Source organism: Canis aureus, chromosome 22 (assembly GCF_053574225.1).
Source record: "Canis aureus isolate CA01 chromosome 22, VMU_Caureus_v.1.0, whole genome shotgun sequence".
Classification (NCBI taxonomy): domain Eukaryota; kingdom Metazoa; phylum Chordata; class Mammalia; order Carnivora; family Canidae; genus Canis; species Canis aureus.
Genome location: NC_135632.1, coordinates 51034367 through 51048558, shown reverse-complemented (window position 1 = coordinate 51048558; position 14192 = coordinate 51034367). Strand labels below are relative to the sequence as shown.

The window sequence follows — 14192 nt, the reverse complement described above, 5'->3', positions numbered from 1 at the left end:
GCAATGTGGGTGGGTGGGAGAGAGCCTGGGGAGAGCCTTGTGGGCAGAGGCCAGGACAGGACACAGGTTCAGAGGCAAATAACCAGAATGGGCAGCTTGGAGAGAAAGGCATAGGGTCCAATGAAGCAAGGCCAGTCTGGGGAAATTGAGAGGCACCGCACTGAGGGGAACCATGCTCCGTCAGGCTGAGTACCACATCATTCCTTTCTTCCCTGCCCCAAACGGTCAGGCCATAGCCCCTGCCCTTGGAACCATAACAGAGGAGGAGGCCGGGTTCAGCTTGGCCAACTGGAAGCACAGTAATGCCAGTGACAGACAGACACTGGGGTCAATGGAGGAGTACGCCAAGTTCCACATGGATGTACAGACGGTGACGGCTGACAACATGCAGGGTGAATATAGCCCTTTTCTCACCTCACTGGGACACTCAGAGGTAATCATGGGCACTATACCGATCTCCCTGGGGCAACAGGCATGGGATGTGCTCTAGAGGAGAGCAAAGTGTCCAAGTCAGCAGATGGAAAACAGGACAACCTGTAAGCACACCCAGCAGCATTCAGAAGAGGAAAGTACAAACACAGCAAGAGGCTCCCACCAGACAGCTGCCAAAGGGCAAGTGAGGCCCAGTGAGTACAGGCTCTGATCTGAGCATGCTTTCTGCTTACAGAGAGGCTGCAGGCCAGAGAATGTGGGTGGGGGAAGAATCTTCCTTCCACCTAGAGGTGCTTTAGGAAGAGGGAAAGGCCTATCAGGCAGGAAGTGGGAAGCCAGCAAGCATTTAGGAAACCAAGTACTGAAAACTCAGAGGGGCTCTGATGGCCTTAAGCTGGCAGGAGGGAGGAGTCTCAGGCCACACATCCGGCCATTTAATTAAAGAAAGTTTTGAAATCCAAAAGAAAAGAAAAAGCCAAAGAAAATTAAAAAGAATACAATTGGTGGGGAAAAAAACACAATTTCTGGAATAGCTCCTTGTCTCTTTGGAAGCTCTTGTCTCAGTGCATGTCCACAGATCCAGTTTTAAGTGTAGAAGTTCCATGCATTCTCTAGCATGGAGGGGGCATGTACAGTGTCAGCCGCCACCACCTTTCCATTCCTGTACACAATCACGGGCCACATTCCCAAATCCTGTGTTACTAAAGGTCAGTGGTGCTCTTCATTTGTTGAAGAAGAAAAGTGTCAGACAAAGCAACAGTGAATGCCCCAAGGGTCCTGTAAATGGTTCCCACCCCTGGTATGCTCCTCCCACAGCAGGTCTCTCTGCCCTATACCCAGATACTCTGCAACCTGCAGCAGCCAGTGGAAGGAGTGGGTTCTAACAGGGGCTTGGGGCTTACAACTGGAAAATTGTGACTCTAATTGGTCATCACTTACTAGCTGTGGGATCTTGGACAAATAAATCCCTTCACACATCAGGCCTCAGTTCCTCATCTAAATAATGGGTATGATATAACGCCACAGATGGCTGGGAGATTGGCACATTGAAGACAATCAATGTGAGCTCTCATCCTTTTCACTTTTCCACTCCTCTGCCTCAAGCCCTCCCACAGTTATCCCAGTCATCGTCACACACCTGCTCCAGAACAAGATCTGCGTGGCAAGAGCCTGCTGTGGGGCTGAGGGAAGGAGCTCCCGCCTCGATCTGCTCATCAATACCATACCTCCAACCTCAGACCCACTGCCCCAGGCCCCATGTCACTCACCCGCCCAGTGCTCGTCGGAGATAGCCAAGATGGGTCTGAACCATGTCATTCACAGCCTCAAGTCTGACGGAGCAGTCACTAATGACAAGGTCTATCAGCATCTTCTGACCCTCACCCCACAATCTACATGCTCTCCAAACCCTCCCTCCACCTCCTGACCATTACTGAAGCCAGGGGGCAATGCCCTCAGGATGCCACTTCCCCTGGGACATGCTATGTTTGTCCCACCAGCTTCACTACCGTAAGAGAAGTCTCATTGGGCCAATCAGCACAATACAACATCACCATCTGACAGAAGATACAGTGGGGTCTGTCTCTGGCTGGCAATATCCTACTAACCTCAGTGGTCTAGATACACCTGTGTCTGCACTGTGCTTTCAATTCCTGAAACTTCAGCTGCTCTACATCAATTTTATCTTGTCAACAGTGCATGCTGTAAGGACAGCACATAGTATTATTTGACACTTAGGATACTGTAATTTATAATAAATATATATTTGGTCTTTATCTCATCCCTGGGCCAGTGATCCTAGAACCCTTGAAATTTCCTAAGTGACAAGAGCAACCAAACCTGAGTTTATGTTAATGAAGTGACTTCTGGAAAGCTCTTAGGGATGGGGGCTGGGTGCCCAGGGACCTAACCATGTGATTAGTGGGTTAAAACCTATAGCGCCATTCTGACCTCTGGGGAAAGCGGAAAGGCTGGAGATTGAGTTCAATCACCAAGAGCCAATGATTTGATCAGTCATGCCTACGTAATGGAAGCCTGCATAAAAACCTAACAGGACAGGGTTCAGAGAGCTTCTAGGGTGAACACAGAGAGATTGGGGGATTGTGGCAAGCCTGGAGAGGGCACGGAAGCTCTGCACCTTTCCCCATACCTTGCCCTGTGGCCCTCTTCCACCTGGCTGTTTCTGAGTTACATCCTTTTATAATGAACTGATGATATGCATAAACTGTTTTTCCTGAGTTCTAGGATCTCCTCCTGCAAATTCACTGAACCTCAGAAAGGGGCTATGGCACCTCTGATTCATAGCCAGTCAGAAGCATAGGTGACAACCTGGACCCATGACTGGCATCTGACATGAGGACCATATTGTGGGACTGAGCCCTTAGCCAGTGGAATCTGGGGCCAGCCCCAGGTAGGCAATGTCAGGACTGAGCTACAGTGGAGGACACCCAGATGGTGCTGGAGACTTGTCTGCTGTGCAACAGACTGACACATTTGGTCACCAGAAGTGCCAGCAGTATTCAGGGCACAGAGTGTAAAGGAAAACAATAGAGCTTCTCCTTTCCAACACTAGTGTACAAATAAGGAAACAAAGAAGAAGAAACCCAATGTCCTGTTCCAGTCCACATAGGTGGGCAGTAAGGGAACGAAGTTATAATTTCATTCTCAGACCTGCTACATTCTTCAATCTGAATATCACACTCCAGAAGATAACAGAAAAATAATGAAACAAACACTTGAGGCGAGCAAGGAAATCCTTACTTGATTCCAAAGAACTACTGTCTTCGTCTGAGGGGCCAGCACCAGCATTTGATGACAGCAATGCCACAAAACCTTCTTTAAATTCCTCAAAGTTAACCTGGTGAATGTAAGAAAAGAGAGGTCAACACTACTTTCAACAGATCACATATATAAATACCTTAGCCTTCTGTTTTTATTTTCAGATGGAAACATCTTATTGTTGCCTTTCCTGCTGAGCATATTCATTTCGTTTTTTCTAATATCACTTAAGATTTTTTTTACATAGAAGACTGTAGTAAGAAAAGTAAAAATGAGTCACAAACTAATCACCAAAAAACCCTATTACCAAGTTTAATAATTAGAAAATAGTAACCAAAAGGGGGAGCTGATGATCATAAAACATTAATATACATAAAGAAAATATCCAGGCTATCACCACCCCACCAAGAAATGGAATACTGCCAGCACCTTAGAGGCTCCTCTACCATGGCTCGTTTCCTAATTAAATCCCCTGCCCCCCTACTCTGACTTTTACAGTATTAACATCTTTGCTTTTATATCTCATTTGTAGGCATCCCTGATGAATATGGTTTAGTTTTACCTCTTTTCAAATTTGATCTAAATGGAATCATATGTATATATTTTTATATCCTGCTTCTTAGACTCAATATTACTTCTGTAATATTTATTCAAGCTGCCATGAATAATGCATTTTCCCTGCTGTATACTATTCCATCATTTACCTGTGCAAAAATTCATTAATCCATTCTCCTACTGATGGATATTCCCATTGTTTCCAGTGGCTGGCTCAAAGCAGGGAGCCCAAAGCAGGGCTTTATCAGGACTCTGGGATTATAACTTGAGCCAAATGCAGACACTCAACCAACTGAATCAGCCAGGCATCCCAAAAACTTTAACTATTTAGTCTACTGACATTTAATATAATTACTGATATATTTGGACTTAAATCTACTATTCTATTGTACACTTTCAATTGGACTTGCTTGTGTTTTTCTCCCTGGTTTCCTCTTTTTGGGTTTACTTTTTTTTTTTTTTTTTAGGACTTCATCTTCCTATTACTAAGTGAGAAATTATGTTGTCTATTTCCTTTCTCTGGCTTATCCTAAAAACTACAATGCATATCCTCAGCTTATCAAAGTTTACTATTAGTCAATACTTTTTTACCCTCTTCCGTGAGAACTCGAAGCCTATGTAACACTTTCATTTCATTTACTACGCTCCCAATTTTCATATATTGTCATATATTTTAACTCACTCTATTTTAAACCCATACAAAATATTATATATTTTACATAAATCAATGTTCATTGAGAATTATTCAAATACTTACTGCTTTTTCATTTGTTCTTATATTTCTGACCTTCTGCCTAGGATAATTTTCTATTTGAAGTACATCTTTTTTTTTTTTTTTAATTTTTATTTATTTATGATAGTCACACAGAGAGAGAGAGAGGCAGAGACATAGGCAGAGGGAGAAGCAGGCTCCATGCACCGGGAGCCCGACGTGGGACTCGATCCCGGGTCTCCAGGATCGTGCCCTGGGCCAAAGGCAGGCGCCAAACCGCTGCGCCACCCAGGGATCCCTGAAGTACATCTTTTAGAATTTCATTTTTCTTAAGTATGCTGGTGCTAAATTCTTTTTGAGTATCTGAAATGTTTTTACTTCACTTTCAATAAACTTTTTTCAAGCAGATAAACAAGGTATTAGAAGAATAGTGGAGGGGCCACCTGGGTGGCTCAGTCAGTTGGGCATCTGCCTTCGGCTCAGGTTGGGATCCCAGGGTTCTGAGATCAAGCCCCACATTGGGCTCCCTGCTGGGAGGAAGGCTGCTTCTCCCTCTCCCCCTTGCTAGTGCTCTCTCTTGCTATCTCTCTCTTTCTCTCTAAATAAATAAATAATCTTTAAAAAAAAAGAATGGGGAAATGACCAAGATATCCATAAATAGAATGGCTAAATAAATGATAATATAGTCAGACAATGAAATATGATGATGAAAAAAAAAAACACTGAGAGACAACAAGGTGAAGTGTATTTCACAGATAGGTTGAGTAAAGGAAGTCAGAGAGTATGTACTGAGCAGGTACTGTGTATTTCCATTCTATAAAGATCAGAAACAGGCAAAACAAATCTATAGTGTTAGTGTCAGGACAGCGGTAGCCTGAGAGACAGAGGGACTGCAAGGCACATGGGGAGGGATTAAGGATGCTGGTTACCCAGATGTGCTCTGTATGGGATAGTCATTGCGCATACACTTCTGATACATGCTCTTTTCTTTATGGATTCTTCAGTAAACGTCATGCAGAAAAAAGTCAACAAGAGGGCTTAGATGGGTCAAAAGGTCACCAGGAAGTGCTAGAAAAGCAGGTTTGGGGCTGTAGGTCCAAGCATGCTTCTCAAATCTGGCACAGAATTTGAATGAGCAAACCTTTGTTGCTGCCACTGAGCACTAAATGCAGCTGTTTGTCTGGGATACACATATTATCATGACCTGACATTGGATTATTTGTGCATTTGTTTATATTTTTCTTCCCAATTAGCATGTGATGCCACTGCTGGCAAACAGTAAATACTCAACACACTTATTGGATGTCTTGGCCTCTGTATCTTTTCATAACTGAGCAGAATTCATCTTCTTGCAGATGCAGTCTTTCACCTTTACTCTTAAAGGATCTTTTTGCTGAGCATGGAATTCAGGTTGGCAGATGTTTTTCTATTAGCAAATTGGAGATACTTTCCACTAGTTTCTGGCTTGTACTGTTACATCTGAAGAAGTAGCTGTCAATGTAGGGCTCATTACAGGACACATCTATTTTCATAGGACAGCTTTTAAACATTAAACTTTCCATTTTGAGATAATTATAGATTCACACACAGCTGTAGGAAAAATGCAGGGATCTTGTATACCCATCTCTGGCTGCTTTTCTGATGATCTCTCTAAGTTCACTTTCAGTTTCACAATAATATGGCCAGCTGTAGATTTCTTTGTATTTACGCTACTTGGAATTCAGCAGGCTTTGGCAATCCCAAATCTGTTCTACAAATTTTTTTAGCTATTCATAAAGCCCTACCCCATTCACTTCTTTCTTCCTAGGATTCCAAATAAAGAGATGTTGGAAGGTTGAACCTTCTCACTCTTCCTTCTGTTATATTTTCATGCTACATTCTGGATAATTCCAGTTAATGAATGCTCTCCTTTGCTGTGTCTAATTTGCCTACTAAAGAACTATTAAACTCTTACATTAGGTTCTGATTTTGGCAATCACACTTTTCAGTTCTTAAAGTTTTATTTGGTTCTTTGTTCAGATTTGTTATATCACTTTTTAGAGTTCCCTCTTTCCTATAGGTATGTTCAAGCTTTTAAAAAGAATCTCTCCTCACATGGTTAGTAACCACAATTTTTATATTTTGTTGTTTTTTTTTTTAAATTTTTTTTTTAACTTTTTATTTATTTATGATAGGCACACAGTGAGAGAGAGAGAGGCAGAGACACAGGCAGAGGGAGAAGCAGGCTCCATGCACCGGGAGCCTGACGTGGGATTCGATCCCGGATACCCAGGACCGCGCCCTGGGCCAAAGGCAGGCGCCAAACCGCTGCGCCACCCAGGGATCCCTATATTTTGTTTACAGTAATCCCAGCACCTTGCAAGCTGTGTGCATCTGCTTCTGTTGCCTGTTGTTTCTCCTGGTTCTTGCTCATCCTAACTTATTTGTGTGCTAGTTATCCTTGACTGTATGCTGCTTATTGTATTTAAATATAACATGGGAACAATTACAGATCTTGAATAATGGCATTTCTCAAGAGAGGACTTTTATTTGCTTTTGGCAGATGGTTGACAGTACCACCTGGGCAGGACCACCTTCAGCTAAGTGAGGTTCATCTAGACCACTGAGAGGATACAAGCTCAGGCAGCAAAAGGCACAATGGCTGATTCCTATCATCCCTTAAATTGGGGGCTAATTTATCAGATTCTCTACCTCGGGTGAACCTGGGTTTTGACACAGATTTTCCTGGCCCTCTAAGATCCCAAAGACCACATCAATTTCACAGTTTTTCGGCACAAATGGGGTTTTGTTCGCTGAGCTGAACCTCTCTCAGTGTGTGATTTATCAGATTTTTAGGCTGGTAATTCCTCACTGACTTATTTGCCCTTTACCATTTTCAGATCTTTATTTTTATGATTTTGTTCAGCTTTTTTAGTAGCCCTCACTGGAAGGTTGGCCTGAGTTTGCTAACTTGCCACTACCAAGGATGTCTGAAGCCTTCTTACTTTTCTAGGACTGGATAAATTTCATCAGAGAGATCTATCAGAATATATTTAACCAATCTCATATTGAAAATGCTGTTTCTAAAAAAAAAAAAAGAAAGAAAGAAAAAGAAAAAGAAAAAGAAAAAGAAAAAAAAAAAAAGAAAAAGAAAATGCTGTTTCTGGGATCCCTGGGTGGCTCAGCAGTTTAGCGCCTGCCTTCGGCCTGGACCCACATCAGGCTCCCTGAATGGAGCTTACTTCTCCCTCTGCCTGTGTCTCTGTCTCTCTCTCTCATGAATAAATATAGAAAATCTTTAAAAAAATAAAATAAAATGCTGTTTCTAATCTTTTGCTACTTGAATCAATGCTGTCTTGCATATATTTCATTTCATATGAAGACAGACATTATATTTTTTGATTATCACATTCCTAGCTTCTGCATATTACCCAGCACATACTAAGTGCTCAAAAATACTTGTCAAATACATGGAAGCAAAATGAAATGACAATTTTGCTTGATCTAATCTTTTGTGTCTTTGATAACACTTAACAGTTGACTTTCTTCCAACCATCGAATAGTAGTGGTATCTGATGGCCAAGTGTGTTGCCATTTTATCTGGTATTATTCTCACTGAGCTTGTGTTTCTGTGTTTTCTTTCTTCATAGTTCAAGAAAAGGGGAAGAACAAACCCACAGGACTCAGGTGCTTCACCAAAAAGGACACACCATTATCTCTGTATAATCTTGTACTCACTTATCACAAATAAAGAGGCTGGACCCTGCGATTGAGAATCACTTTCAACTTTAAAATTATTTTCAGTAGCACTAATGTTAATAATTATTTTTTCAAGTATATGCACCTCTATATTTATTCCAACATTATTTACAACAGCAAAGATACAGAAGCAGCTCCAGCGTCAACAGATGAACAGATAAGGGAAACGTGTATAGATAAACAAAGGAATAGTGCTCAGTCATAAGAAAGGATGAAATTTACTTATCTGTGACAACATGGATGAACAAGAGGGTATCCTGCTAAATGAAATAAGTCACAAAAAGACAAATGCCATACGATTTCATTTATAGTCAACTAAAAAAATAGAATCTAAAAAATAAAACAAATGAAAAAACAAACAAAAAGCAAAAACAGACCCATAAATATAGAGAACAAATTGACTGATAGTTGCCAAAGGGGAAGGTAATGGGAGATGGGCAAAATGTTGAAGGGGAGTGGGAAATATAGGCTTCCAGTTATGGAATAAGAAGTCACGAGGATAAAAGTCACAGCATGGAGAATAGAGTCGATGGTACTGTAGTAATGTATGGTGACAGATGGTAGCCATGCCCATGGTGAGCATAGCATAACATATACACCTGTCCAATTACTACCTTGTGCACCTAAAACTAATGCAACATTGTATGTCAACTATTTCAATTTAAAAAATAATTATTTTTTGAGAGTAAAATTCTCTTTCTGACGAAATTTAAAAAACTAAAGATCCTTGCCACTGATCATAACACAGAATTCAATGGAAATTTCCCACACGCCACAGAAATCTTAGGCCACATTAATTTCTAGCTTGAAACCAGATCTTGATAATGTTTCTTTAACAAGAAATATGAATTAAAAATGAGCATACCCTCAACACCTTAAAACATTACCTTTTAATTCAAATTATTATTATTTATAATATCGTTCATTTTTATAACTGAAGTATCAATGACTAACATTTACATGGTGTCATATATGCTAGTTACTACAAGGAAACTGGAAATGTGCTAAACTAAACAGCCAATCAATTCTCCAGGAAAAAGGATTTCTCTTGATTTTCTTTGAAAAATTCCTGAAATCTCCACTATTTGGTTTCTGTTGTAGAAAATGGTGACAACTATCTGGATATTTCTGGCTTGACACCAGCTTCCTTTAAAACCTCTACAGAACATTTCATGTAAATGCTGGCTGTGTGAGCCCTGTCCTGTCTATAGGACGAAGCAGAGAAGCAATAGAAGCTCGGAAAGCAGAACTAATCCACCATCATCACCATGGTGGGACCCAACAGGCGTTGGCTGGTGCGGGCTCTGCTCTTAAAATGTTACAGAGGGGGAAGTAGGGACAACTTCAGGTCAGGCTTAGGAGCACTAATAGAAGCAGAGCTATTTTTTTAATTTACCCAACACATGACTTGCTTTTTGGAAACAGAAATCATGGCTGTAAGAGACAGGGTTGGGACAGACAGAAAGATGAACGAACATGCACAGGGTTTTGCCAGAAGCCACCGTTCATCAGAGAAGGTCAGGCTCCTGCCATTGCTTATGAGTGAGAGTCTCTCCTTCTAACATATTTCCCTATAAATGTGTGGAGAAACCTCTAGCCTCCCACAAGGATTACAATTCAGAGGAACTGCTTTTCAGGATACATGTGATGTGGGGGAAGCCAGAAATCTCAAACCCAAGTTCATTTTTCTCTTTACTGATGTTCCAGTATGAACCTTTTTCTTCCTATCATAATTTGCTGTTTCTAAATGTTATAGCACTTCTACACATACAAAGGGTAAAGTGGGGTGAGACTCAGGAATGATGTGATCTGTTCAGTCAGCAGAACCTGCCATCTGAATGTGAACCCAAGTTATTCTTTTGGTTTTGAATTTTCTAAACTGTCAAAAATAATCAAGAAAACCAGATCATCTGTTATACTGCTTGAATAACCAGAGCATTGATTTTCACAAATGTGCCTTTTGTTCCTCTAGGTCCAAATACAATCCCAGGTGATATCAAGACAGGCCACAACATATCAGGGTGCCTGGGTGGCTCAGCGATTTGGGTGTTCAACTCTTGATTCCGGCTCACGTCATGATCTCCGGGTCATGAGACAGGGCTCTGTCAGGAGTCTGTGCTCAGCATGGAGTCTGCCCGTACCTCCCCTCTGCTCCTCCCCCTACTCACACACTCACAAATATATAAAAATAAAATCTTAAAAAAAAAAAAAAAAGAGGGGCTCCAATATTATCAAAAATACACCTGATTCGGGGCTCCTGGGTGGCACTGTCGGGTAAGTGGCCAACTCTTGGTTTCTGCTCAGAACCTGATCTCAGGGTCATGAGATCAAGCCCTGCATCAGCTCTGTGCTCAGCAAAGAGTCGGCTTGACTCTCTCCCTCTCCCTTTGCTCCTCCCCCCAAATAAATAAATCTCTAAAAAAAAAAAGAAAGAAAGAAAGAAAGAAAAAAAGAAAATACACCTGAATCTTAAATCCATTTAAAAAAAATCAGGAATAGAATAAAAAGAAACAGAGAAAGGGTGTGGCCAGATTAACTGAGGCAGAGCTCCCGAAGAGGGAGTAACGGTATCCTGGTATCCTACTGACAGTCATGGGGAACACAGGACAGTCGGTGCTCTGGGAAGTGACAAGAGGTAGATTTCATCTGGACTGCCAGCAGTGAGAGTTTTTTTCTTGTTTCTCTTCATTTGTTTTTCCAAGACAAACAAGAGCCACTTCAGGAAAATCTGCAGTCTGGGTTTTTAAAATAATTTTATTGATTTCTTTGGAATGAAATGCTCTTTCTTCAAAGTTAAGATGACCAACACTGGGGACGCCTGGGTGGCTCAATGGTTGGGCGTCTGCTTTTAGCCCAGAGTGTGATCGCAGAGTCCTGGGATCAAGTTCTGCTTCAGGCTCCTTGCATGGAGCCTGCTTCTCCTCCTTCTGCCTATGTCTGTGCCACTCTCTGTCTTTCATGAATGAGTAAATAAAAATCTTAAAAAAAAAAAAAAAAGATGACCAACAGTGTTTTTATCACCAACAGGTTAACATCTAGAACATTTAAGAAGTAGGGACAAGGTGGGAGGTGCTTTTTAATGTTTCCATCAGGAAAGCACATTGTGGTCTAGGTTCTAGATCACCATTCTAGATGACCTTCAATTCCTAAAAAAGTATCTGTTATAGAATGATCAGAAAAAAAAAAGATAAATATAAAACAGAGAACTAAAACCATCCAAAGCTTCACTACCTAAAAGAATAATTATGAATATTTTAGCAAATATACATCCTAATCTTTCTCTATACATATACAAGTATGGCAGGAAAGGAGCAAAAACAGTACTTTCTATCTGGCCTAGATGAAATCACGGGACACCTATGGACACAGGTATCCTTTCCTCCTGCAACAGTGCTGTGCAGCTGTTGTCAGGTGCTAGAACGAATTCCAAGCTATGCAATTTTACCAGTCTGCCCTCAAAGTACCTAGAGGTTGCCTGTCTCTCAGTGACCCAGGTGTCAACTGCCTACAGATTCTTGTGTTTTTGTGAACCACATGCCACCCACCCACACCAACCTGCCACCCCATCCCTGACACCCAACAAATCACACAAATGACTTTCTGGGAAAACCAAACCAAACCAAACCAAACCTCTGGGATTTACTATGCCTCAAAACAAAACCATCTGAAAGAGACTCTTGCTTCAACATAGGAGTTCCCCAGAAGGAAAAGCCGTGTTCCGGTTCCTAGTAACACTCCTTTGGCATGTGTCTTTAGTCAACTGATACTTCCCAAGTGCTTGCAGCTAACTATTGTACTCTGTGCTTTTCTTTACAAGAATGAAGTCAAATACCCACCCTGGCAAAGTGGTCATTTCCAAGAAGTGTTTGCAGAAGGATGGGCAGCTGCTTTTCCAGATGAAGCTTAAGGCAGAGCTGGGTCAGTTCCTCCCGGTCCAGAAAGCCCGTCCCCGTGCTGTCACAGCTGCTGTACACTTCCCTGAGCTGCGAAACATAGTGGTTCTCTTCTTCTTCGTCCATCCCATAGCAAGCTGGACATGCCAGGGGAAAAAAGAAACAAGAGTACACTCAAATTGCCACACCTCAAACATTCTTCCACTGCTTTGATGAGCCCCAGCAGGGTGGCCCAGGCGCAGGACAAGCATTGGGCACGTGAGTGCTCTCTTTTGTAGGAGAGCCCAGAAGCATGTGACCAGGGAGCCAGTCAGAAAAGCCAGAATTTCTTGGTTCTGTAAGAAAGTATCTATTATAGGGGCACCTGGGTGGCTTGATGGTTAAGCATTCGATTCTTGATTTCAACTCGGGTCATGATCTCAGGGTCATGGGATCGAGCCCCACATCAGGTACCCTGCTCATTGAGGAGTCTGCTTTTACCTCTGCCCCTCTCCCACCCCCTCTTTTAAATAAATAAATCTTTTTAAAAACTAAAAAATATCTATTATAGAATAATCAGTAAAAAGAGATAAATATAAAATAGAGACCTAAAATAATCCAAAGCTTCACTACCTAAAAGAATAATTATGAATGTTTTGGCAAATATACATTCTAATTTTTCTCTATACATATACAAGTATAGCATTTTTCCCTTCCTAGTATTCAGTTACAAATACTAAAAAGGAAAAATGTTAATAAGTTTTGCCAAATAAAAGTACTTATAATAAAAAATATGAAAACTCCAATAAAATATACAGAGGATGTTAATTAATCACAAAAGAAAGATATATGGTTAATAACCATCTAAAAATGTTCAAATTAAAACAAAGATACCATTTGTCACTGTGAAATTATCAAGAGTAACCCCCCCACCCATGCTAGCTTAAGCTGTCATACGAAGGGGGCTCTCATATATTGCTGGAGAAAATGACACGTAAATGTCTTTCAGACATTCCCAACTTGTCACACTTACCAAGAAATTTTCAAACAATTGTATTATCTGATCTACGTATTTCATGCACACAAAATTCCTTACAGAAATTCCTTATACTTCAGGAAACGGAGCTATGGACAAAGATATAAGAAAAATAAAATGTCCAACAAAAGAAAATAGCTTGCTAAGTTACAGCATAATTATATGGCAGAAGATTCAATAGGTTTAAAAAACACATTTTTGAAGAATATTTAACAGCACAGGAAATGCAGTTGATAAAATGTAAAGCCGGGGTACAAACTTTATAATAATGATAGCTAGTATACATCCTAGTAGTTCACATACAGCAGTTCAACAACAATGGAGAATTCCTGTGGGTCAGCCTGTTATAGACACAGGACCACAGACAACTCTGAAAACAGGAAATATAGTGAGTAAGCAAACATGGAAAATAATCAAGCTCATTAATAATCTAATAATTAATTCATAAACATGAAACAATGAAATAACATCTCACTAATAAGAGACAGCACAATAAATGCCAAGTAAATAAAGATATAATCCTTTTTTAAGACAGCAAGCACATAGGTGGGGGGAGAGGGTGGGGGAATCTTCAGCAGGCTCCACACCCAGTGCAGAGTCTGATGTGGGGCTCAATCTTATGACCCTGAGATCATGGCCTGAGCTGCAATCAAGAGTCAGACCCTTAACTAAGACATCCAAGAAAGATACATTTTTTCTTGTTGGTGGTTATTTGTCCACCATCACCCACATGGGTGTGTAGGTTGCCATCAGCACAAAAACTGTATGAGGGGTTGAAATCTATTCACATTGATCCTCCAACTCCCAGAATATCATCTTACTCAGGAAAACAACAGAATCAATGACATTTAAAAAGCTTTGAATAGAATTGAATAGAATCTAACTTTGAATAGAATAGAATCTTCATTGTGATATTTCAGTGTGGTCTTTTAAGGTCAACTTCCTCCCCTGAGCTCCTGACTGAACACTTGCTGATCAGGTGTAAAGACGACCAGCATCCACTCTGAGGATGCACACACCGGCTCATGGCTTCAGGTTGGATGCAGGAGCAAAAGATAACAAGCCTGCC

General features: G+C 41.0%; 1 protein-coding gene across 7 annotated transcripts in view; it reads right to left on the bottom strand.

Moving 5' to 3' along the window:
* NINL (ninein like) overlaps positions 1–14192 on the bottom strand; it is a 140668-nt gene that overhangs the window by 64720 nt on the left and 61756 nt on the right. For 6 of the 7 annotated variants that reach the window (XR_013361676.1, XM_077866017.1, XM_077866020.1 and 3 more), the window contains 2 exons: positions 12052–12245; positions 3193–3289 (listed from right to left, as the gene is read on the bottom strand). Coding sequence is in view for 5 of the 7 variants with exons in the window: in XM_077866017.1 (XP_077722143.1) it covers positions 3193–3289; positions 12052–12234 (280 nt within the window). In the remaining 2 variants the exon portion in view is untranslated. Of the gene's footprint in view, positions 1–3192; positions 3290–12051; positions 12246–14192 lie in introns of those variants that run through there. The other variant, XM_077866022.1, reaches the window with a different exon arrangement.